General features: G+C 41.2%; 1 protein-coding gene across 1 annotated transcript; it reads right to left on the reverse strand.

Moving 5' to 3' along the window:
* Positions 1-351: 351 nt before the first annotated feature.
* Positions 352-24,161, reverse strand: RTCB (RNA 2',3'-cyclic phosphate and 5'-OH ligase). The gene is made up of 12 exons (XM_063447544.1): positions 23,962-24,161; positions 19,947-20,025; positions 18,235-18,302; positions 17,704-17,803; positions 17,029-17,185; positions 15,050-15,206; positions 11,597-11,756; positions 10,973-11,148; positions 3,455-3,643; positions 2,027-2,137; positions 1,394-1,513; positions 352-767 (listed from the first exon to the last, which is right to left on the reverse strand). Exons 1-12 carry the CDS (start codon positions 24,052-24,054, stop codon positions 660-662), a joined length of 1,518 nt encoding a protein of 505 aa, XP_063303614.1. The 5' UTR covers positions 24,055-24,161; the 3' UTR covers positions 352-659.
* Positions 24,162-24,197: the final 36 nt, after the last annotated feature.

The following is a 24,197-nucleotide window of genomic DNA, read 5'->3' on the forward strand; positions in this document are numbered from 1 at the left end:
GTCAAACTTTATTTTTTTGGCCCACACAAACTTAAACCTTGTTTACTTGGCCCGTGTTAGCCTTTGAGTTTGACATGCTTGGTTTACACTATTTAACAATTTTTGAATTTTGCATAGCAGGTTCCAGATGGATTTCCAAAACACTGACCAGGATTGTTAAAATCCAGGACTAGATTTTAAAAATTTGAAATATTTGCCTGGTGGCACATATTACTATAAGCAGGTTTTTTTTACTTTTTTTCTACCTTCATATACCATGCTGCAAAATACTTGCTCATAATATTGGGAATACCTTAGTCACAAACAGGTTCAAAAATAACTTAACAAAAATATATGTATTTGTGCAAAGCATTTACTGCAATTTGAATTTATTTGGCATGTGCAGATGCATTCAACCAGTTAAAGATTTTCAGCAACATAATCAAAATGCAAACACTGAAGTCAAAATAATGGTGATTCTGCACAAATGGTAATTGAAAATGAACTTTTTCCCAAAGGTTATTGAAAAGAAATTAAATAATTTTGAAACTGATTTTTCCCAAGTATTTGGGTGGTGAGCTCATCGTCAATTTGCCTTCCCTGGAAGGCTGACTTGCTATGCCTTAATGTCAGACAGAGTTACTAGTGTAGTCCGTAGTGATAACAGAGCCTTGGATTCTTCAGCCCTTGATAACTGCTACAGGACGCAGTTTGATAGCTTTCTTGCTAATCCCAGCATCATGACAGGTATTCACCACATCTGTCACATTCTTGTAAGATTCGGGAGCCTGAGAATAGTAAAAATATTGTTTTATTAAAAGGAAGAAAAAAAAAAACAACAACACACGTGATATTTTCTTCTATTCCTGTAAGCAGGAATAGTCCACGCCCAGCTCTACATCCCACTGCTTCACATTTGCCAACTCTCAAATTGTTCATTCGCTGCAGGCCAGCTCTTGCTTGCCCCACAAAGTCCCTTGCAACCATGCCAGAGGGAATTCCCCATTTCTATACATTGAGGCCATTGTGGGAGGGTGGGTAATCAGGCTGGTCATCATCAGTATATGCAGATACAGTATACGGAGAGTTTGCCATCAGGATGGCCCTGATGTCAGGGTGTTAGTGTTAGAACAATATACAAGAATCTTTTTTACCCTGTTTTCATAAATATTATAAGAAAAAACAAACAAACCAAAGACATAGGTGCAACAATCAGTTATCACATGCAGTTATCAATGGAATTGGGAGAACAACTATAACACGCATTTAATACAATTTAATAAGTGGGTCACAAAATGTTTGAACATGGTGTAAATTTTGTAAATTGCAATACAGCCCCCAATATACAGAATTTGTTTACTAGTCCAGAACAAATTATTCCAAAATACTGGTGGATCTGCAGTAAACAGCTTACCTCTTCCATGACCAGTTTGGGAGATGCCACACGAATTGCTATTCCCATATCTGCAAGCTTGTCCAGAACATCTTGGAAGTCCAAGTTTCGTCTGGATTTTGCTCGAGACAGAGCTCTTCCCTGTATGAAGTAACATGTGAAAAAAGCCAGTAAGTGTAATTTCAAAACTCAAACACTGGTTGACAAGCAAGATGGTCAATATCTAAGACCACTAAATACTTTCATTATGCTGAATTTTAAAGCAGGTTTCTCACATTATAAATAAGAGTATGTTTAAATCCAGATCACAGTTATTAGCCATCTTTACTGCTTTACCACATATTTCAGTACAGTGACATTGCACCAGATTTCTGAAAAGGCACAGACAGTAATTTCATGCAGATTAACATTTTCCCATGATCCTGGTGAAATGAAATTGTGTTTGGACTTGAAAGCCATAATTTTGGGTAGATGTGCAGTTTTATGACTGGAATGGAAAACATAACTTTGAGCCACAAAGATAAATTATTGTGTTGGATAAAAAAAATAAAATAAAAAATACTCTTATCACTTAAGATAGCTTATTGTTTAAAACAGGTCTTTTACATGAAATAATAATCCATCCTATCTGAAAGTTTGACATATTCAACTCACAGCTCCATGGCAGGTGGTGCCAAATGTCTCAGTCATTCCTTGTTCAGTACCGGTTAAGACATAACTACAGGTTCCCATGGTGCCACCGATAAGCACAGGCTGACCTGTCAACTGGAGAGAGGGCAGAAATACTTATTTGATGGATAAAAGCAGGCAGAGACAATACACACTTTTGCATAGTGTGTGAAGAATTATACTACTCAGTGCAAAGAAAAAAAAAAAAAGGGCAACATTTCAGGATCTCATAAATACTTATATATTACATTACATTATCAATAGTGTAACAAAATTTGGCAACTCAAACACAGTAAGAATTACACTAAATAATACTACGTGACTCCCTACTGTGACATACAGCTTATGAACAAAGGCCGGCTCATAATTGTAAATAACTAGCTGCTGTGAATGGTTATTATACAACGTCTGTAGAAGACAGAAGTAAGTGATCGGAATGATCAAAATGCACTTGTTGCATCTCACACAGGGCCATTTTCCTTTTCATAGGAGATGCTATTTTACAACATGAAATGAGCAGCAGTGACAACTTAACTAAATGTAAGAATTGCATGAGCAGAAAACTTTATGTAACCAATAAATGACACAAAAGAATAAACAATATGTTTACAAAAGAAAATGTTACGGGGGAGTAAGGGTAAAATAACTAAGTGTTCAGGATCAGTAATCTATGAATACCAACAGGTTACACATGATCAGGGATCAAACTGGTCACAGAGATTTGATTTACTTCAGAAAATAACAGGCTATGTTTCAAACTCATAGATGAGGATTGCTGCTACTAGAAGGTAAATTAAAGGGAAGTGAAGGGTCAGGGGGGATACCCTGCCTCCATGGATTGGGGGAATCTAAGGACCTCTCTGAAAGCCTGCAATCCATTGCTATAGCGATATATATATATATATATCGAGTTGTGCATGCCGCATGCTGTCCTTGCATTTCCCAATGATTTAGAGTGTTGCTGCTAAAATACCCAGCCAGCTCTCTGAGTCACTGAAGAAAGCTAGACTGCAAGGAGGTCCGACTTTGAGCTGCAACTACCAAAGAATCTAGAAAGCAGATCACCAGGAATCCTATTATATCAGCCACCAGTGTTTATAAACCATGCTGTACAAAAGGCAAACAAGAGGGGTTGAGGGGGAGCGGGTGTGGAATGCTGCCTACGCACATCCCTACACACATACATAGGCTCCTCTCCTGTACAAACTCTGTGGGAGCTTAACGCATTGGTTGAGAGTGATAAGATGATTCTCTCCATCAGTGAGCTAGCCCTGCATACAGGAACGAAGTGATTGGAGCACTTCTATCAGCCTAATCATTATAACACACTTTATTACTTTTGTTCATTGAGGAGGCTTTTGATTAATTTGGAGTGTTTGTGAATGTAGGAGGTAGGTGGCTTGATGCAGTTACCTGGTAATCCACAGCAATCAAAGGGTGGTGTGGAGGGAAAGCTCTAGTAGATCCCTTCCTGTGTACCAGCAGCGTCCTTTCCTTGCCATCTACCACGTGTTGTTCCACCTTGGCTATGTTGTGAGACACATCATATATGACATGCATGTCAAGATCATCGGGAGTTGTGTTAAACACTTTAGCAAAAGCCTGAAAGAAAATTATATCAAATTTTACTAGAGATGTACCATTTTAGGAAATTTTGAAGCCATGATAAAAACAATTGCAGAGAAAAGTATCTTTTTTTAAACTGAAAGTAATTTGTCACTTTGGGAATAGCTTGTGCAATTTTAAAAGTCAGCCTGCCACATTCACACAATCACCATGTCGCAGTCACCGCACACACCACATACAGTCACACTCGACCCCTCTAAAATCACTGTTACACTTACCACCCACAAACCGCCCTGTAACACTCACCATGCAAACCACCCTGTTACACTCCTGTCACAAACCATCCTGTAACATTCAAACTGAATCATGAAGTGTATCCCAGGGGGGAATTAGTCAATGACTATTAATTAGTACAAATATTTAGGTAGTATAGATAGTTAACCAGATGCATATTTGTAAGAAAACGTAATTTAAGGGGGCGGGGCCAGGCCGCCAAGCAGGATGGTCGCATGTTAGACCAGCTCCTGGCATTCACAACAAAATAAGCATGAAAACCAGACTTTTGGCTTGAAGAGCCGGCCAGTGGCGGTGGACCTTATCGGGTGGAGAGCACCGGACCCAGGGTGAGGCTGGCCGGCCCGGTTTCAGTCCCCTGGAGGAAGAATCCTCACTGGCGAAAACGAGGCCTACTCCGGCGGTGAGTGGGGCAGACGGCCGCTGCCCCACTATCCTGCCCATCGGCGCTCAACCAAGGCCAGACCCGTCCGGTACTGGCCCCGTTCCCCCCCCTCTGGACCGGGGGGGTTATTCCGGCCCGCAATGGAGGAAAATACCACCGTCCACCGGCCACCAACCAGCCTACAGTGCACCGTGCACGTCGACACCAAACTGGCGGCAACACGACCAATACAGCGTTACACAGCTATACCTGCCCGCAGGCAGAAACAACAGCTCGCTGAGAATGGCCCCTAACTGCGAATCACAAGCATGACCACAAGAGATGACCCGTATGGGAAGTCCCCGACCACCTACCCACGGCTGAGGCTCAGCCGCCGCGAATGCCTCCCTGGGCCTTAACATCAGCTTGAACAGGACCCCAACTGATGGCCACGAGGAACCAGCAACATGGTACCCTGAACACACAGCACTGAGGGACTTCTGATCGCCGGCGGAGGGCATGAAAGTACCACACAGCAGATCTGCTTGCGGGGATACCCCAGCGACATCAGGCTGCCAGACCAGCTGACCCATCTTGCACGGCACCGGTGGACTTTGTCGGTAACCTTGGCTTACCTAGAGGACTGTATGTCTAATATTATGTTGCCACTTATCTTTGATTTCACCCTTATCTGCCATGATAGGCACATGCACCCTGTGACACATTATTTTGATGCCGTCTAAAAGATCTCTACAAGGTGATTAGCTAATGATGTGCCCACATCTAAACGCACTCAGCAGATCGTGTTTAAAGCAGTACCCTGCATGAACAAATTTAGTGTTACATAAATGGTCAGTCTAGGGAGCCTACTCCTCTTCCCTGTTCCCTTTTCCTCCTCTAAATCCTGTGTGCTACTCAAACTGTCTAACAAAACACACTATGCTCTGCACCGTTTCTACCAGAGTAGACTTTAGCTTGCATCCTTTAAAACAAAAATGTGTTGTCTAACTGCATGCAACGACTAAGATTCATTATCTCTTCTTCAGCTATTGTCCCTACACGTTTGTGTACTTCATCTTGTATAGCCAGCATGTACCCAACCTGTTTTATTATTTACTGTATAAAAAAAAAATATGTGCGCACTTATTAATGCTTAACAACTGTCCGAACTCTTGAATGTTTTTATTACTTAAGAATGCTGTTGTGGCATTACAGTCATGCGATTGTTTATACATGCACATCAAAAAAAAAAAAAAGAAAAAAAAAAAAAAAAAGAAAACGTAATTTTAAAAAAAAACAAAAAACTTTTAATTGTTATAGATTCAATAATATCAATAGATCAAAATTATTAAATAAAACTTTAAAAAATTGGATACATATCAAAGGTAGCTATAGTTGGTCTAAAACAGTGATGGCGAACCTTTTTGAGCCAGAGTGCCCAAACCGCAATACATGCCAACTTTTTTTTCCCTCAAAGTGCCAACACGGCAATTAAACCTGAATACTGAGGTTTAAGTTTAGAAAACACAACTCATACAGTTGTCCGAACTTATTAACAACTTTTGTTTTAAAAGAAGAGCACAACAACAGAGAGTTCAATTATACAAATTTTAAATAATGATATAAATAGATAAAATTAAGCTTATATTTATTAGTATCTCCAACAAATGCAATACACCTACTGCTGAACACATTCACACCGACTGCTTAATACACACACTACTGAATACACATACAGACAGACTGCTGAATACACACACACACATATACAGACTGCTAAATAGACACACACACACACACACACACACACACATACAGACTGCTAAATACACACACACACATACTGCTAAATACACACACACAGTCTACTGAATACATACATTGCTGAATACACACATTGCGGAGTACACACACACAGACCGCTGAATGCATACACACAGTCCGCTGAATGCATACACACATACATACTGCATTGAGGGGTGCAGTGTGTGGGGGGGTAGGGGTAAAGAGACAAAATATATAAAATCTGTATTCCCCCCCCTCTTCTTACCTTTGGTGAAGGAGGCGGGGGGGGAGCCAGCCCTGGTGATGCTGCGTGGAGCGTTGCCATGATAACGCGCGGCAACGCTCCACACAGATTGCTCACGGGATGACAGGAGAATCGCTTCCTAGAGCCCTCCCCCTGCCTCCAGGCATGTAGTAGACGCCTGCCGTTTTGGGCAGGCAGGTGCTTTCTCTGTATTGATGCAGGCAGCCAGCGACCCCCTCCCCCGGCGACCTATGGCCGCGTGCCCACAGAGATGGTCCGGCGTGCCACAGGTTCGCCATTACTGCTCTAAAAGATAGCTATTCGGTATCACTACATATATTATATTAGCTGCTTATATGAGCGAAAAATATAGTTGGTGCATAAAGATTATTGTTCAAAGGGTCCATAATAAAGTCTTATGAAAACCTTTGTAAGTTCTATTCAGTATGTCTTGTCAAAAGATCGTTTTTTGTATTTTATTTGGGTTTGTACAAATACACTTCTTGATAACTGTATGGTTATAAAAGTAATAAAAAAATAAGACATAGTTACACAATAGTAATGGCTTGGCTTCAGGCCTCACTCAACTATGTGAAAGACTGCATTTTCCATCCTGCAGTGAAACACCTACCACTCTCAGGTACTGACATTCTCATGTATTACTATAGATTTGTAACCATTTTACCTGTAGTTTGTAATATTCTGTGCATGCAGTATGTACTATAGTCATTTAATGTTTCTGACCAATATTTCATGTAGACAGTTATTAATATTTTGGGTGATAGAATTTGGTTGCTAAACTTTTCAATAGTATATAACACATGGATACTCTACCCCCCCTCCCCCCCCCTCCCCTCCCCTCCCCTCCCCTCCCCTCCCCTCCCCTCCCCCCTTCCCTCTCTCTCTCTCTCTCCTTTTCTCCTCCCCAGTTGTAAATACCTCCATATAACTGTTCAATCCCATTCTCTGTTCTTCAGGCCTAACTCAACTCAGTGAAAGACTGCATTTTTTCTCCCCACTTCTCACCCAGTCTCCCACAAAATATATAGCATGCTCCTACAGCTGTTCGAGATTCTCACCCAATTACCTCTTCATTCCCCTAACATCTTACCAACAGCTGCTTCTCTGTTAACTCTTTCAGCCATCACCTCATAACTTCCCCTACAACCTCTTGTCTCCAACCCCCATGGTATCCTTTTAGATTGTAAGCTCACGGGCCATCTAGGCAAGCACTTTGTATAAAAGAGCTCCAATGGCAAGATATCAGCTTACGGGCAGGGCTATCTCTACCTCTTGCATTTGTCTGTGTATATTGTACGTTTCTCCACTAATTGTACAGCGCTGCGGAATCTGTTGGCGCTTTATAAATAGCAGTAATAAAGTAGCGTTATTTTGTCTAGGATGATACATATATATGGTCACTGTAATCTAGGGTATATGGCGTTAGCCTGGAATACTGCACATCTTTAGTCACGTTGAACTAGGACTCGTGGCCATAGGACCAGTCACCGCGTCTGGGAAGTCACTCTAAATAGAAGTAGAACTCCCGGCTCTAGCTTCCTAAACTGGCTATATATAGTTGTTTCAATTGAGGCACATGGTTCGTAGGTGCTTATACTGCTTATGTGTAGTCGCATTAATCTAGGGCACAGGTCAATTTGTCGCTTATGTGTAGTCACTTTAACTAAAACATGGAACATTGGATTCAGAAACTGCATACACACAGCGTACAGTCACCGCAACTAAGACATCTGACCAGGGATTTATATACTGGTTATATATAGGCTCTCCAGACAAGGACATGAGGTAATAGATTCCTATACTGCAGATAGTCGCTTTAAACTAAGCCATAAGGGAAAAGATTCATATGTTACATTCCTATAGTCGTTTGGACGAAGATATGAGGCATTATATTCCTATACTGCGTAGATATATTTATTGTGAAGCAAAATAGAAGACATAATAGATTCATATAGTCACTGCTACTAAGACATATGGCGAGAGATGGGTATGCTACATGTGTATAGTCGTTTTAAAGAGATTAGGCATTAGAATTATATACATACATATATATATATATATATATATATATATATATATATATAGTCTATTCAAACTAATATATTAGGCATTCGTTTTGTTTACTGAATATGTATGTGGTCCCTTTAAACTAAGACATATAACAATGGGTTTATATACTGGGTAACTAGATTAAAAACAGCCCGAAAACAAATTTATCGAATAAGCGATGATCGCAGACCTACTGGTCTAATCCACCATATTATTCAAGTCACAATTCCTTTGCCTGGAGCTGCTGTTCCCTCTGTTGGCCCAGCTGACAGCTTTAGTTGTCGCAGGAATGCCTCCTTGTCACCAGAGGAGGTCAGGGTCAGGTTGTAGTCTCCGTGCGGGACATTCAGTGAGCCATCTCCTCCCCAGCAGTACCTCACCAAGTGTTCCCTCAGCAGCTATTGGAGTTAAGAGCCTCTTTTCTATCAGGATGGGAAACGTTAGGTCACTGAATACTGCCATGGTGCAACCTTCAAATTGGAGCTTCCCCCTGTCTCTGGAGCAGGCCAGGATGGCAGCGCGAGTCGCAACATCCGTAGTCACCACTAACGTGTCTCTCGGTACCCCGGCTGGTGTTGTTGCTTATTTTGGGATCCTAAATGCGTTTAATAGCAGCATGGGGACAGTCGTCCCCCCCCCCCTTCAGACCCATTGAGGCAATCAGCCCCTGTATAAATGGCATCAGCGCCTCTGCTCCTATCCTCTCTAGGATGCCACACAGGCGGATGTTCCGGGGTCTGTGGCGGAACTATCGTTGAGACCGCCCAGTTGAGCCTGACCCTTGGTAGCTTGCAGCAGGGTGTCCCAAGTGCTCTCCCTGGATTCTACCGTTTGGACTTTCTGGCGTGGGGGTGCCCAGCTCCTCCTGAGCCTCCCTCAGGTCGGCTTTCCACACTTCCCGCAGGTCTGCCAGGAGCCTTTTAATGTCTCCTTTTGTGGAGGGAGAGGAGTCCTCGTCTGATTCAGCCTCCTGGGAGTCCTCCCCCAATCCCAGAGAGGTTCTCTGAAGCCTCATCTTCCTCACGAGGCTCAGTCACCATCTTAAGCGGCTCTGGTGGAGTAGGCCTCTCAAAGGAAAGCCTTATATCGGGCATTCTAAGGCTCTCTCGGAGTTGAATTGTATGGTGTTTGCGCCCCATATTGTCATCTGTTGGGGGTGTCAGGTATGTGTCCTTTCAGAGCTCAAAAGGTTTTGGAAATGTCGATAGTTAGCGTTTCTGGTGCAGAGCTCAATAGAGACACGTCTGTGCTGCTGCTCAGTCGGCCACGCCCTCCAAAAGATCTTGTTTTAAGACACACAATGTCAAATGCCGGTCTGCAGCATGGCATTGAAATTGAGCGGGTTACATCATTACTTAGTATCAAAATAGTTTGTCGTAATAAAATGGTAAGTAAGATTTGTAAAAAAAAAAATTAACCTGCCGCTCATGGGTGGGGGCCGAGGGGGACCCTATGTCCCCTGTTAAATAGGGCTCGGGTGAGAGCTCGGGAGACACATTATGTCCCCCACGCTAGTTATTTTAATAGATAACTGACGGGGCACTTTATTGGAAGGGTGGGGGGATTTACAACAGTGAACAGCCACAAGCTTCTCACTGTTTAGTAGACATACCCTTAATCTGGCATAGCAGATATGTCAATCACCCTTATTTACCAATACTAAGTAGTTTTTACTTAGTATTAGTACATTTGGCTGAAAGACAGTGGACACACAATATGCATTCTGTTAGGACACAATTCGGTAGCTTTGCTGGTGTCCTGTTCGGGACTACTGAAAGGAGGCATCACAAGATCACGGAGGAAAGGGTGAGTATTGTGGAAAATGTATTTTAACAACAGGAAATGGGTCAAAGCTTGTCCCTACGTAGCCTTATGTTTTAAGGAAAACTAGATCTGAAAGGAAGAAAAGATCTTGAGAGAGAAAGAGAAGAGTAAGCGATTGGGGAAAGGCAAGTTCGGCGTGACAAAGTTGTTTTAAATACATCCAACATGAAATAAAATGTATTTTAACCCCTTAAGGACCAAACTTCTGGAATAAAAGGGAATCATGACATGTCACACATGTCATGTGTCCTTAAGGGGTTAAACACTGGAAAATTTGGGTAAGGACTAAAATTAAGTCAAGGTGATACAAAGATTGCAAAAGTTAGGTATTTGGTGGTTCATAGGTGGCTATTTAAACCAAACGTTTGCTATGTGAAACCTATTTGGCTATACAAAGAACGAGTTGTTTCAGCCATATTTTCATTTAATTTGGTCTTCTATTTACACACTATTTACAGCTGAACTTCAACCAAATGTTCTATATTCATTTACTTTAATCCATCTGATACAAAACAGGGGTCTTGTATCTATAACTGCAGCTTCAATAACTCTAAGTCACACAAACGCTACTTCCAAACCCTTAACGGTATATTTTTTCTTACAGCAGGGAAATTTATCTGCTATTCTGATAGAATTTGGTTGCTATACAGCTCATTGCAGCAGAAGGACTTGAATATAAATTTGGATTAATTATGTCAAAAGAAAAGAAGTGAATTTGCTACAGCATACCCAGCATTTAGTTAGAAGACCCCAGAGAGTTTGCTTTCCCTGGCAGAGTTTGTACCTGTCTAGTGAGAAATGTCATAGAGGAACGGTTGACCCACGCATAATTGCCAGCGCCAGCCATGCCTTTGAGATAGTCCTGCCCCTCATTAGAGTGAATTCTGGCACAAGCCAACTGTCGATCATTTACAACAATCTTATCCCTTTTCATTGCTTTCTCCATAGCAACAAGGGCATCTGCAAATAAAATAATAAATTATATATTTTTAAAAGCTCTATGTTTTTGCATTTATAATCTGTAGATTGAGGGAAAAAAATTCCTTGAATGAAATAAAGAAAAAAAAAAATACGTTGAAAGAAATGTTACTAACAAAAATTTAGCTTTAGGGTTCTATAGTGAAAAGACCGAAATACTGACCATGTATGGAATACATAGATCTGTTAAGTGCTCTAGTCTACAATCTTTATTATCCAATTGTTGCAGTAGTGGCATCGCAATATTTGTTCAGAGATACAAATGTGAGTAACATTGCATTAATAAATATATATATCTCTATCTCGAAATTTCTGGCACTCTTCCCCTGTATATTCAAATAAATTCACAATTTGACCAGGGTGCTTCTCTGTGCTCAAATATATAAATCAGAAACACCTTTGAGATATGCAAGAATGTTTTGGCTCATACCTGTTGCAACCTGATGCCCAAGCCCACGACTTCCACTGTGAATCATGACGCACACCTGCCCCTTGTGGTCAATGCCCATTTTCTTTGCAGCATACTCATCATAAATCTCATCCACCACCTGGATCTCTGCATAATGGTTTCCTGCTCCAAGAGTCCCTAGCTGTAGAAGACAAGAGTATCGAAAAATAACAGTCTGAGAAAGAAGAATAGGATCAAACAGAAAACAAGAGTAGAATAAATCAAGCCCTAAGTTATTGGATAGTAGATGGAAACCAAAACATTTCTAAGATACTTATAGGCAAACTGCCCATTAAATTAGCTCTATCTATGCAGGATCCTGTGGTCTCATGGGATCCGATCCTTCATAGACCTCAATGCTGTACTCTCGTGCATACCACTGGACCCCCCAATGGCAATGTCCCCATTGGAGGTCTTTGCAAATTATGTTCTGCTTCAATACTGTGTGTGTTTGTTACAAATATGAGTTTTTTCCCACCTGTGGTTTTTATCTCTTTTTGCTTGGCTTCTATCAAGTGGATGTGCGCAGTATTAGTTTGTTAACGGACTATATGAAACATGGTTTTGCAATTGCAACAATTCAGAATTTAGAAGCAGCTTAAATTTATTGATGCGCTTTCTTTATGTGTGTGTTTGTTTGTTTGTTTGTTTGTTTGTATGTATGTATGTATGTATGTATGTATGTATGTATGTATGTATGTATGTATGTATGTATGTATGTATGTATGTATGTATGTGTGCATGCATGGTACTGAAGCTCTTATGTTCGTTGTTGCTGATTACTTTGCTACTCTGTCTATATTTTAGTAACATTGTACCTTTAACCCCTTAACAGAGGTGTTGCCACATTCTGAAACAAAACCTTGAATGTGAGCTATAATGTTTGTTCCACTGTAATTTAAGGGTTTTCCTTTAAGTGCCCCCATACATATTATATATGAATGTGTTTAAAATACAGAAAAAGCTTTCATTTAACATCCTATACAGTCAGGTCCATAAATATTGGGACATCAACACAATTCTAATCTTTTTGGCTCTATACACCACCACAATGGATTTGAAATGAAATGAACAAGATGTATTTACATCCAAATCAGGTGAACGGTGTAGGAATTACAACAGTTTGTATATGTGCCTCCCACTTTTCAAGGGACCAAAAGTAATGGGACAATTGGCTGCTCAGCTGTTCCATGGCCAGGTGTGTGTTATTCCCTCATTTACAAGGAGCAGATAAAAGGCACAGAGTTCATTTCAAGTGTGCTATTTGCATTTGGAATCTGTTTCTGTCAACTCTCAATATGAGATCCAAAGAGCTGTCACTATCAGTGAAGCAAGCCATCATTAGGCTGAAAAAACAAAACAAACCCATCAGAGAGATAGCAAAAACATTAGGTGTGGCCAAATCAACTGTTTGGAACATCCTTAAAAAGAAAGAACGCACCGGTGAGCTCAGCAACACCAAAAGACCCGGAAGACCACGGAAAACAATTGTGGTGGATGACCGAAGAATTATTTCCATGGTGAAGAAAACACCCTTCACAACAGTTGGCCAGATCAAGAACACTCTCCAGGAGGTAGGTGTATGTGTGTTAAAGTCAACAATCAAGAGAAGACTTCACCAGAGTGAATACAGAGGGTTCCCCACAAGATGTAAACCATTGGTGAGCCTCAAAAACAGGAAGGCCAGATTAGAGTTTGCCAAACAACATCTAAAAAAAGCCTTCAAAGTTCTGGAACAACATCCTATGGACAGATGAGACCAAGATCCACTTGTACCAGAGTGATGGGAAGAGAAGAGTATGGAGAAGGAAAGGAACTGCTCATGATCCAAAGCATACCAGCTCATCAGTGAAGCATGGTGGTGGTAGTGTCATGGCATGGGCATATATGGCTGCCAATGGAACTGGTTCTCTTGTATTTATTGATGATGTGACTGCTGACAAAAGCAGCAGGATGAATTCTGAAGTGTTTCGGGCAATATTATCTGCTCATATTCAACCAAATGCTTCAGAACTCATTGGACGGCGCTTCACAGTGCAGATGGACAATGACCCGAAACATACTGCAAAAGCAACCAAAGAGTTTTTAAAGGGAAAGAAGTGGAATGTTATGCAATGGCCAAGTCAATCACCTGACCTGAATCCGATTGAGCATGCATTTCACTTGATGAAGACAAAACTGAAGGGAAAATGCCCCAAGAACAAGCAGGAACTGAAGACAGTTGCAGTAGAGGCCTGGCAGAGCATCACCAGGGATGAAACCCAGCGTCTGGTGATGTCTAGGCGTTCCAGACTTCAGGCTGTAATTGACTGCAAAGGATTTGCAACCATGTATTAAAAAGTGAAAGTTTGATTTATGACTGTTAATCAGTCCCATTACTTTTGGTCCCTTAAAAAGTGGGAGGCACATATACAAACTGTTGTAATTCCTACACCATTGACCTGATTTGGATGTAAATACCCTTAAATTAAAGCTGAAAGTCTGCAGTTAAAGCACATATTGTTTGTTTCATTTCAAACCCATTGTGTTGGTGTATAGAGACAAAAAGATTAGAATTGTGTCGATGTCCCAATATTTATGGACCTGACTGTATGTATACCTAACACAACATTAAGTATAAATACAATATTAAATAATGGGGAAAAACTAAACTTAACATTTTTGCTTATAATTTTTTTTTTTTTTTTACACATCCAGTGCTCACTTTCATTATTGCACAGAGCTCATCAGCCAGTCTGGGATCACCCCAGCTGACAAAAAAAATCCCCAGGTAACCATTGATACCCAAGGTTGGCAAGTGTGAGCAGGGTTTTAATCTTGCTCACATTGTAATCTCTAAGTTTGCATTTAAATGACTATTTAAAAAAGAGCTGCTTCCAGTACTTCAAACAGCTCATCAAAAAGGCTGGGGCCACTAAAATTAAACCTGTCAAAGTCAGTGAAGCCCCAGGCACCACAATCATTTTAGTAGGCATTTAAAACAGCTAATTCAAAAGTCTGGGGCCACCAAAAACAGGCCACAGCAGACAGAGGGGAGCCCCAAGTATCCATTGATACCTGAAATACCCTGATGTAACCGAGTCATTACATCCTAGGTGTTAAAGCCTATTATAGTTAGGACGTGCTGACACATCCTAACATTGTTAATGGATTATGTAGCAATATAAGCCTTTGCAGAACTATTAAATCTAATGGGAGTTTACTTGACGCTTTAAAAAAATAAAATAAAAGTATGTTAAAAGGTAACCGTGAATGGGTAATAGTCCCAATGTGGTGATCTTCCCTTGATCTCCAGCTTATATAGTTTTAAGGTAGTGCAATTTTCTTTATCTTGGAGAGTGATGTGGTATTTGATCATCAGTTTGGGTCTGAACGATACGCAGATTTGGATAATCACAAGTGCCCAGAATCACGAGCTACCAGGTTGTTCTGTACCTGGGGAAGGCCTCTTTTCTTCGCTTTGGATGACACTTTGCTGGGATCTGCCTGCAGCATCCTGCCATACTCTTCACAGTGCTCTTTGTCTTCGGCCCATGCATAGCCCTCCCTTAGGGACCAGTCTACACCCATCTCTAGTGCTTCTTCAAGGTCCCTAGAACATAATGTTGCATTTCATAAATAAAAAAATTTTACATTGTAATTCATCATCAAGATTTATATACATGCAACGCCCCCTCCCCTGCCACCAACTCACAACTTCTTATGAAGTCCATGTTTATGTTGCAAACCCTCAGGATTTACAGCTTCTGCAGTGAGTGCTCACATGAACAGGATGTGACAATTTTTTTCCATAGCTTCACAATTATTCTCAGTGAGTGTTAAGCTTATCTTGTAAATCCCTGACTAGCAAAGGACTGTAGACTAAGAAGTTCAGGAAAGACATGAAAAGACACTGCTGTGCAAAACAGAAGCCACAGTGTAGCATGTTTAAGTTGCTGAATAACTCTATTCATACTCTATTTTCATTAATGGAGCTAACTATGGCTGTGCATGCAAATCTACACACACAAGCTCTCTTAAAGATGGCTAGATGGGGCATAAACAAAACATGTCAGAGGGTAGGGGAGCATCTTGTACAACAAGCATGTCAAACTCGCGGCCCACAAGGACCATCTTTGCGGCCCGGCGAGCCGCGAGTGCATGCTCAGTGTTATAGCACAGTAGGCACCTGCTTTCCCCATATAGCAGGTGCCTACTCTGCTAACATTTACCTGGAGGAAGGCCGTGAGCTAGCTCAGTGTTCTAGCTCCTCACTACTCCCTCGCGCGCGCCAAATTAAATGAAGTCGGGCGCCGGAATATGACATCCAGGCGCCCCAGGGAGAGGAAGGTAAGGAGCAATAATGAAAAGTATGTGTGTGTAAGTGTGTCTGTCAGTGAGTATGTGTGTCTGTCAGCAAGTATGTGTGTCTGTCAGTGAGTATGTGTGTTTGTGTCTATATGTATGTGTCTGTCTGTCAATGAGGGTGTGTGTGTGTATGTGTCTGTCTGTGAGTATGTCTGAGTATGTGTGTCTATGTATGTGTCTGTCTGTCAATGAGTGTGTGTGTGTGTGTGTATGTGTCTGTCTGTCAGTGTGTGTGTCTGTCTGTCTGTGAGTATGTGTGTGTGTCGGTATGTGTGTGTCTGTCTGTCAGTGAGTATGTGTATGTGTGTGTGCGCGCATGTGCGACATGATGCCTGCCTCCACATATCTCCGATTGTCAGCCCCGGAGCAGGCTTGTCAGTCGCTGTTTTTTTTATTATTCTGTCCCATGGACCTTGGTAAGTTCCCACAGCTGTGCAGGGGTCGGTAAGGGTTATTTTGGGCCCAGTTTCCCCGTTCTGTGCTCGGAACTTCAATTTGGTGCGTCCGCTCGCTTCGGCAGTTAGGCTCCGCCCCGACACTATCATTTTTTGATATACATACTTTTTTTTTTTTAAATCAATAAATGTGCACTCATTTTGTATACATAGTTTTTCTGTGGATTATTTGGGATTATCTATGTGTGTGGACCTACATGCACCTATTGTGACACATTATCTATGATTGGGAAAAGTTCAGCATCGTGGCAAGAATCCTGTTTATTTAACAATGGAATGACTCACAACTACAATCTAAATTTTGGGGGCATTTCTGAGATAATTTGGTGTTGCGGCTATACATGTGAACGGAATATTACTTCCTGTTCACACTATCTTTAGTTCTTTGTTCTATCACTGTTTTCTAGATATTTGAATTAATCAACAGTGTGCCTAATTAAGTAACCACAGAGTATAGAATCCCATTGTATAGCGCTATGGAATTTGCTGGTGCTATATAAATAATAATATAATTGCGCCAACATTTTACATGGGTAATAGCTACATTAGCTAAAACCACAATATGTCATTTCAGTAATGTGCAAATGAAAACAAGCAAAACAACAGGCATACTTGGCACTCATGGGAATGACTCCCTTGGATCCCACGCCTACAGGTATGTGATCGAACATGGACTGTGCAAGCTGTTCTTTTACTGGCTGCACATCACCCTCGTCGAGGTTTGTACGCAGCAAGCGGACTCCACAGTTAATATCAAATCCGACACCACCTGAGGGACACATAAAACGATTAGGTAATCTATGGCTATTCTGCCCATGACCATGCTCCATGCTTCTAACCCAGAAATGAATGTGGCCATTTGAAAATTTGGAGCCTGTTTACCAACCTTGTGACTATTAATGACAAACAACTCACAGTAATATTAACTGGTATACCAGCTTTTAATTGATAGCATCTTTAACAACAATAAGAAAAGAAGGAGAAAATTCAAATAAATCCTCCAATGATACCCTATAAGGAGTGAATTAGCGGTGAAAAAAAACCCACAGTATTATCTTTAAATTTATAACAGTTAATTCAAACTATTTTTTCCTTGTATTTTTTTTATACCATACAGATATTGTCCTGGTGACAGACTGGGTGCAGATTACAGTTTTTGAGAAATATTGAGTATTTATATTGTGTAACTGGAATGCAATTTCTGTAATAAAAATGAGCTTTTAGCAATATAAAAGGAAAGGAGTAAAGTAGCTTTGTTATGAATTACATAGAGATATTCAGGTTTACCTGGCGATACAACGGCATCAGGGTCATTCATATCAAAAGCGGCCATATTTCCAATAGCAAAGCCATAACCAGAGTGGACATCAGGAAGCCCAATAGATCGCTGTAAGGAAAGTCCCCAGGGGAGTATTAAAAAAAATTCAAGATTACCAGATAACTGCTTCATACCATACCACACAAAGTGCATACCACTCTATCAGCCAATGTTTGGCAAACAATTATGGGAAATGCACACTAAAAACAGATGGGGGAGGGACCAAATAATGCACTAGTGAATTTAGTGGAGTCAAAAAGGTAGCATTAGGTAGAGTATAAGTGCAAGATTTCAAGTTGAATGATAGAAAATGGCAAGTAACATGAGATACCTGGAATTGCCTTCCAATTGAAACAGTCCAAAATGAACAAATAAGTTAAAATAATTTTTGTCTGCCTACAATTTCCCAATAGGGAAATTTTGTACCACTTGCCCTTAATAAATAGTATCTGGAAATGGAAAGGCTGACAATTTACAAAAAAAATCTGTTAAAATCTTACATGAACGATCCCAGGCAAAGCTGCCACATTTCCGATTTGCTTCATGGCAGGAAGAAATCCGCCGGCAGCTGAAAGGCCAAGAAAAAAAAAAATATTCATTTTCTATCAAAATGACATCATGTCTGCAAATGTATTCTGACAAATAAAACACTGAAGCAACCTCTAGTTCAAATACAAGGAACGTATTAGAGAAAGATTACTATAGCAAATGGTGAACACTTGAGTTTATTTTTGCCTTTGTGTCTGAACAGTCTGTGCAGAGATATCAAAGTATTTTATACATAGAAGAAAAATGTGCATCATCTTTATTATTAATTAATCTCATTAAAATTATTGGAATTATTACATGGAGACTTTTCACTGAGTAAATTCATTTGACACAGAATACAGGGTTATGGTAGTGTGGTAAAAATTACAAAAACATTTTGTTTTTTTAATATACATGCAGGGTCATTTCTTAAATGAGAATTCAAAGTGGATTTCAAATTTAAGGTCAGGGTAGCCAAAATAAGAGCATAGTTAGAGAATTTTTCCAGTTTAGTTATTTTAACCTCAAATTTAAAATTCACATTGAAATCTCACTTTAGTGAATAACCCTGACTGCGTGTTACTAAAATAAATATATATTGTGGATCAACCACAACATCAAATATCATGTAGGTACCCCTTCCCCTTGTGCTGCTAAAGCAGCTGTGATGTATTGAGGCATGCACTCCATAAGAATTCTGAACAGGTTCTGTGGTATCTGGCACCAAGACATTAGCAACAGACCCTTTAAGTCCTGCAAATTGCGAGGTGGTGCCTCCAATGATTGGATTTGTTGTTGCCACTACATTCCACGGATACTCAATTGGCTTGAACGCTGAGGAATTTGGAGGCCAAGGCGACACCCAGAACTCTTTGTTATGTTTCTCAAACCATTTCTGAATAATATTTGCAGTGTGGCAGGGTGCATTATCCTGCTGAAAAGGGCCATTGCCTTTAGGAAACACCCCATAAAGGTGTGTACGTGGTCTACATCAATCTCTAGTTAGGTAGTACGTGTCAAAGAAACATCCACATGAATGCCAGGACACAAGGTATCCCACCAGAACATTGCCCAGAGTATAATACTGCGTTCGCTGACCTGCCTTCTTCCCATGCTTCTGCCCTATCTTCCCAGGTAAACGACACACACACACACCGGCCATCCACCTGATCTAAAAGAAAATGTTATTCATCAGACCAGATAACCCTCTTCCATTGCTCCATGATCCAGTCTATCGCTAATGTCCCTACTGAAGGTACTTTCGGTGGTGGACAGGGGTCATCATGGGCACTCTGACCGGTCTGCGGCTGCGCTACCCCATACGAAGCAAAATGCAATGAACTATGTATTCTGACACCTTTCTACCATGGCCAGAATAAAGTTTTTCAGCAACTTGAGCTACATTAGAAATTTAAGAATGGACTGTTCACTTTCTACCTAATATATCCCACCCCTTGTCAGGTTCCACCATTGTAACGATATAATCATTATTTACTTCACCCATCAATGGTTTTAATGTTGTGACTGATCAGTGTGTTTGTATATGTGTATATACCCACACACACACCTTATAATATATTTATATATTTTTTCCCTGCACACAACACAACCTAAGACATCCAATGACAAAAATCCAATTAACTGTGTTTCAAAAGAATTACTTTATATGGACCAACAGTAATACCTCCCCCTCGACATGCATTCCTCAGCTCTTCAAACATCAACTTCTCCAGTGGGTCATTTACATAGAACACTCCTTCCACCTGCATAAGAAAAGGAATCCAAAACAAATTAGATAATCTGCCATGCTCAAAGTTAAAGGTAAAGAGCTGAATTATATGGGCTATCACAAGTTTGGTATCTGCATTTTTGTAAGAACACAGCATTATTCACTAAACAAGGAACTGACAAGAGAATTGCATGAAAATTGCTAAAATTTCTAAATTATCCAACTCGGCCACAACTTTTCAATTTCATAGTCAATTCCTAGCAATTACTAGGTTAGTGAAAAACATTTTATAAAGTAATAAATGCTTGCAGTTTTACCCATTTATTGAGATTCGCAATGAATAATGAAGCAAACAGAACCAATTTAAAATCAATGTATCTATTGTTGCTCCGTATATTTTATTAAATCTATTTTGCACATTTATTTTAGGATTAAACGTACTATAAATTATATATGACATACATTCAAGGCTGTACTTAAAGAGTCTGAACAACCACTTTAAGACAAAATAGAAGAGCACTTAAAAACCTGTGTTTGCCAGTGCAGCTCTAGAAGAATGTGTATGAATATAAACTAACACCCCTCCAACGAAATTTGCAGGGACGCTGGTTATCTGTCAATGAAGGGATTTATACTAGCCCTGACCACTATCCAGCGATTGATAGCATTTCCAGACATTTGGCATGTACTACGCATTTTCCACATGATCACAATTCGAAAAATTATGAACCCCTTTTCTGACAAAAATCTTAAAGGACCACTATAGTGCCAGGAAAACAAACTCGTGCCCCCACCCTCAGGGTCCCACTCCTGTCGGGCTGAAGGGGGAGGAAGGGGTTAATCCCTTATCTTTTTTCCAGCGCCAGGCTCCCTCGGCGCTGGAACTCTCCTCCCTCTTCTGATGTCATCGGCTGAATGCGCATCAAGAGCCGTGCGCGCATTCAGCCAGTCTTATAGGAAAGCATTCTCAATGCTTTCCTATGGACGCTGGCGTCTTCTCACTGTGAAAATCACAGTGAGAAGCGCGGAAGCTCCTCTAGCGGCTGTCAATGAGACAGCCGCTAGAGGCTCGATTAACCCGCAGGTAAACATAGCAGTTTCTCTGAAACTGCTATGTTTACAGCAGAAAGGGTTAATCCTAGATGGACTTAATGAAGTGGTTTATGTGCCATGTCTCACTCATTTTAACCTTGCAATTTAAAGTTACATTGTATGGTTTAAATGCTTGTATTGGCTGCCATACTTACAGTAACTAGAGATGGTTCTTAAGAAATAGCCGCATTTCACTTGCTATTTCAATCAGATGGTGTCACAGAGTTTTAATTTGTGTGCATTTCTTGGATCTTAAAACACGTTAAAATATTCTTATAACATAAGATCCAGCATTTCATCTAACTACTTTATGAGAATAACCAGGCATGAAACTGCTAAGAAAGAAATCATTAAAAGGACCACTATAGTGCCAGGAAAACATACTCGTTTTCCTGGAACTATAGGGTCTCTAGGTCCCCCCCAAGCTGAAGTGGTCTGGGTGTCTATAGTGGTCCTTTAACGTCCCACCCTGTGGTTTGAAAATACATAACAGGGATTCAATATAACTTTCAGGGTGTAATTGTTGCAAAGATTCCTCTCCATGCTGGATAGAAAAAGTGCTTAAAGAAACACTAAAGAGTTAGGAATACAAATGTTTATTCCTAAAACTTTAGTGTCCCCCCGCACCTGATGTGAGAATGGAATAAAAATAATTATTTGCTCACCTTACCCAGTGCCAAGGCTCCCTCGTCACTCCTTACCTCTCTGCCTCCCACAACGCCAGGGCTACTTCCAGCTTGGTCTAATCGAATGTTAGAGGAGCACTGGGGACCTAATGCTCATGCACAGTGAGGGCTGTACATCCATGTTTCCCCATAGAAAAGCATTAAAGGAACACTCCAGGCACTACACACAACTTCATCTAAATGAAGCTGCTAGGGCGCCAGGATGCCCCCAGGAGCACTCTTACCTCAAGGGGTTCTTGAACAGTTTAACCGCAAAGTTGCCTCCAATGCTGATCTGAACTGCCCCAGGTGGCATCCGGCTTCTGAAATTTGTCTTCAAGCCAGTTTTGTACATGGGGGAAATTGGCAGAAAGCCTCAGCTGACCACTCTCAGCCAATCAGTGGCGCCCCTGCCCTGGTGGCTCTCAGCGCTTCCTGTAACGGAAATTTCAGAAGCTGGATGCCGCCACGGGCAGTTGAGATTGGTACTGGAGGCAACTTTGAGGTGAGCGAGCACCCATGGGCCTCCTGGCACTTCAACAACTTAAGTTAGATGAAGCTATTATGGTGCCTAAACTGTCCCTTTAAATCAGTGGTGTCCAACCCGCGGGCCACATGCAGCCAATGACCGCTAGCTGTGCGGCCCGTATGCCGGGAGGCAAAGAGCACTTTACATACGGTGCTCCTCCTGGACACCTCCCTGTGTGCCCTGTAGTGAGCCAGCTGCCGGGATATGAAGTCATCCCGGCATCGGCATCACTGCTGGGCGCGCGAGGGACCTTTGCAGGAAGAGCACAGAGGAGGTCCCAGCCCAGCAGCAACCAGAGGATCCACTCCAGCCCTCCTAAAGTAAGGTAGGGAGGCTGGGTGGACCTCTTGGGTACGAAATATGTATGAATGTAATTTTTCAGTATTTTTTGGCAATGAATGTCTGTGTGTATGTCTGTGATTAATGTGTTTGGGTCTGTGATTGTGTGTGCAGATTTGTGATTGTGTGTAAAGGCCTGTGATACAAGAATGTGACTGTGTGTGCACATCTGTGATTGTGTGTATAGGTGTGTGGGTCTGTGATTGTGTGTATAGGTGTGTGGGTCTGTGATTGTGTATGTATGTCTGTTTGTGATTGTATGTACATGTGTGGGTCTGTGTACATCTGTGATTGTGTGTATGTATGTGGCTGTGTGTGTGGATGTGACTGTGTGTGGATCTGTGATTGTGTGTGTAGATTTGTGATTGTATGTGACTGTGTGTTTAGGTCTGTGATTAGGTGTGAGTGTATAGATCAATTACTGTATGTGTGTGTGTATATGTGATTTTGTGTATAGGTCTGCAATTGTGTGTGTGTCTGTGATTAATTGTGTATAGTTTTGTGATTGTGTGTGTGGTTATGAGTGCATATGTATATACATATGTATTTGTTTAGTAGATAGTTCACTAAGTTGGTATCCTTAAATATGGCAATCCCACATAAGGATAACAAATAAGGGAGTTATCTACTATACAAATTTGATAAAAGGGCTTTTGAAGTTTTATTATATAAATTATTTGTTATAGGTTTTATGTGCGGACCAAGGCAATTCCTCAGCGCTCAATGCGGTCCTTGGAAGCAAAAGGGTTAGACACCCATGCTTTAAATCAAAGCTTTGCTATGGGGGCTTACATGCCACGTTTATTTAGTCGCCAGAGAGCATCTAGGGGCTGTCAGTAAGACAGCCACTAGAGGTGATGTGGACTTAAACATGAATTATTATTTTTTTCTTAAACTATGTTTTACATTGCAGGGCTAGTATGAAAAGACCACTGGACACAGGCCACTTTATTGAGTGGCATGGATGACTTTAGTGGGACCGGGATCCGCTCATGTTACACTGCATGAGCACCATGTAGGAATACCATAACCACCCTGAATTCCTGGCCACAAATCAATGATACAAACTGACTGGCTGTACATATGGTAAGTGCTGCCTTACAGTAAGCAGGTAGGAAACCAAGTGACTAATGAATCAGGAATCCATCATGCAGCCCATACACTGTACATACTGCAGGCAGGCCGTCACTGTGAGTACACTGTGCGTGTTCAGGAATACATGGCACAAAGAGCAAGACAGCACTCCGTGTATATATATATATATACACACAGCTATGCTATTCTCTCTCTCTCTCTCTCTCTCCATGCGGTATGTATTGTTGTGCATAGGGTGTATTTTGGTCACCTGCATGTTGGGCACGAAGCCCTTGCGGATCCTCCAGCAGTTTTTATGGATTTTATCCAGATACTGTAACTCATCGTTATAACTGCGACTCATGGTGACAGCTGTTCAGTGTCTCACAGGAACACTACCGGCACCGGAACCAGCACGGCACTGCTGGAGAACTCACTTCCTGCAGGGCTACGGCGGCTGCGAAGAGGCCAAAAAAGAACTGCGTAGCTTGAGTCATCCGCTTGTTT

This window comes from Pelobates fuscus, chromosome 3 (genome assembly GCF_036172605.1).
Source record: "Pelobates fuscus isolate aPelFus1 chromosome 3, aPelFus1.pri, whole genome shotgun sequence".
NCBI classification, from domain to species: Eukaryota; Metazoa; Chordata; class Amphibia; order Anura; family Pelobatidae; genus Pelobates; species Pelobates fuscus.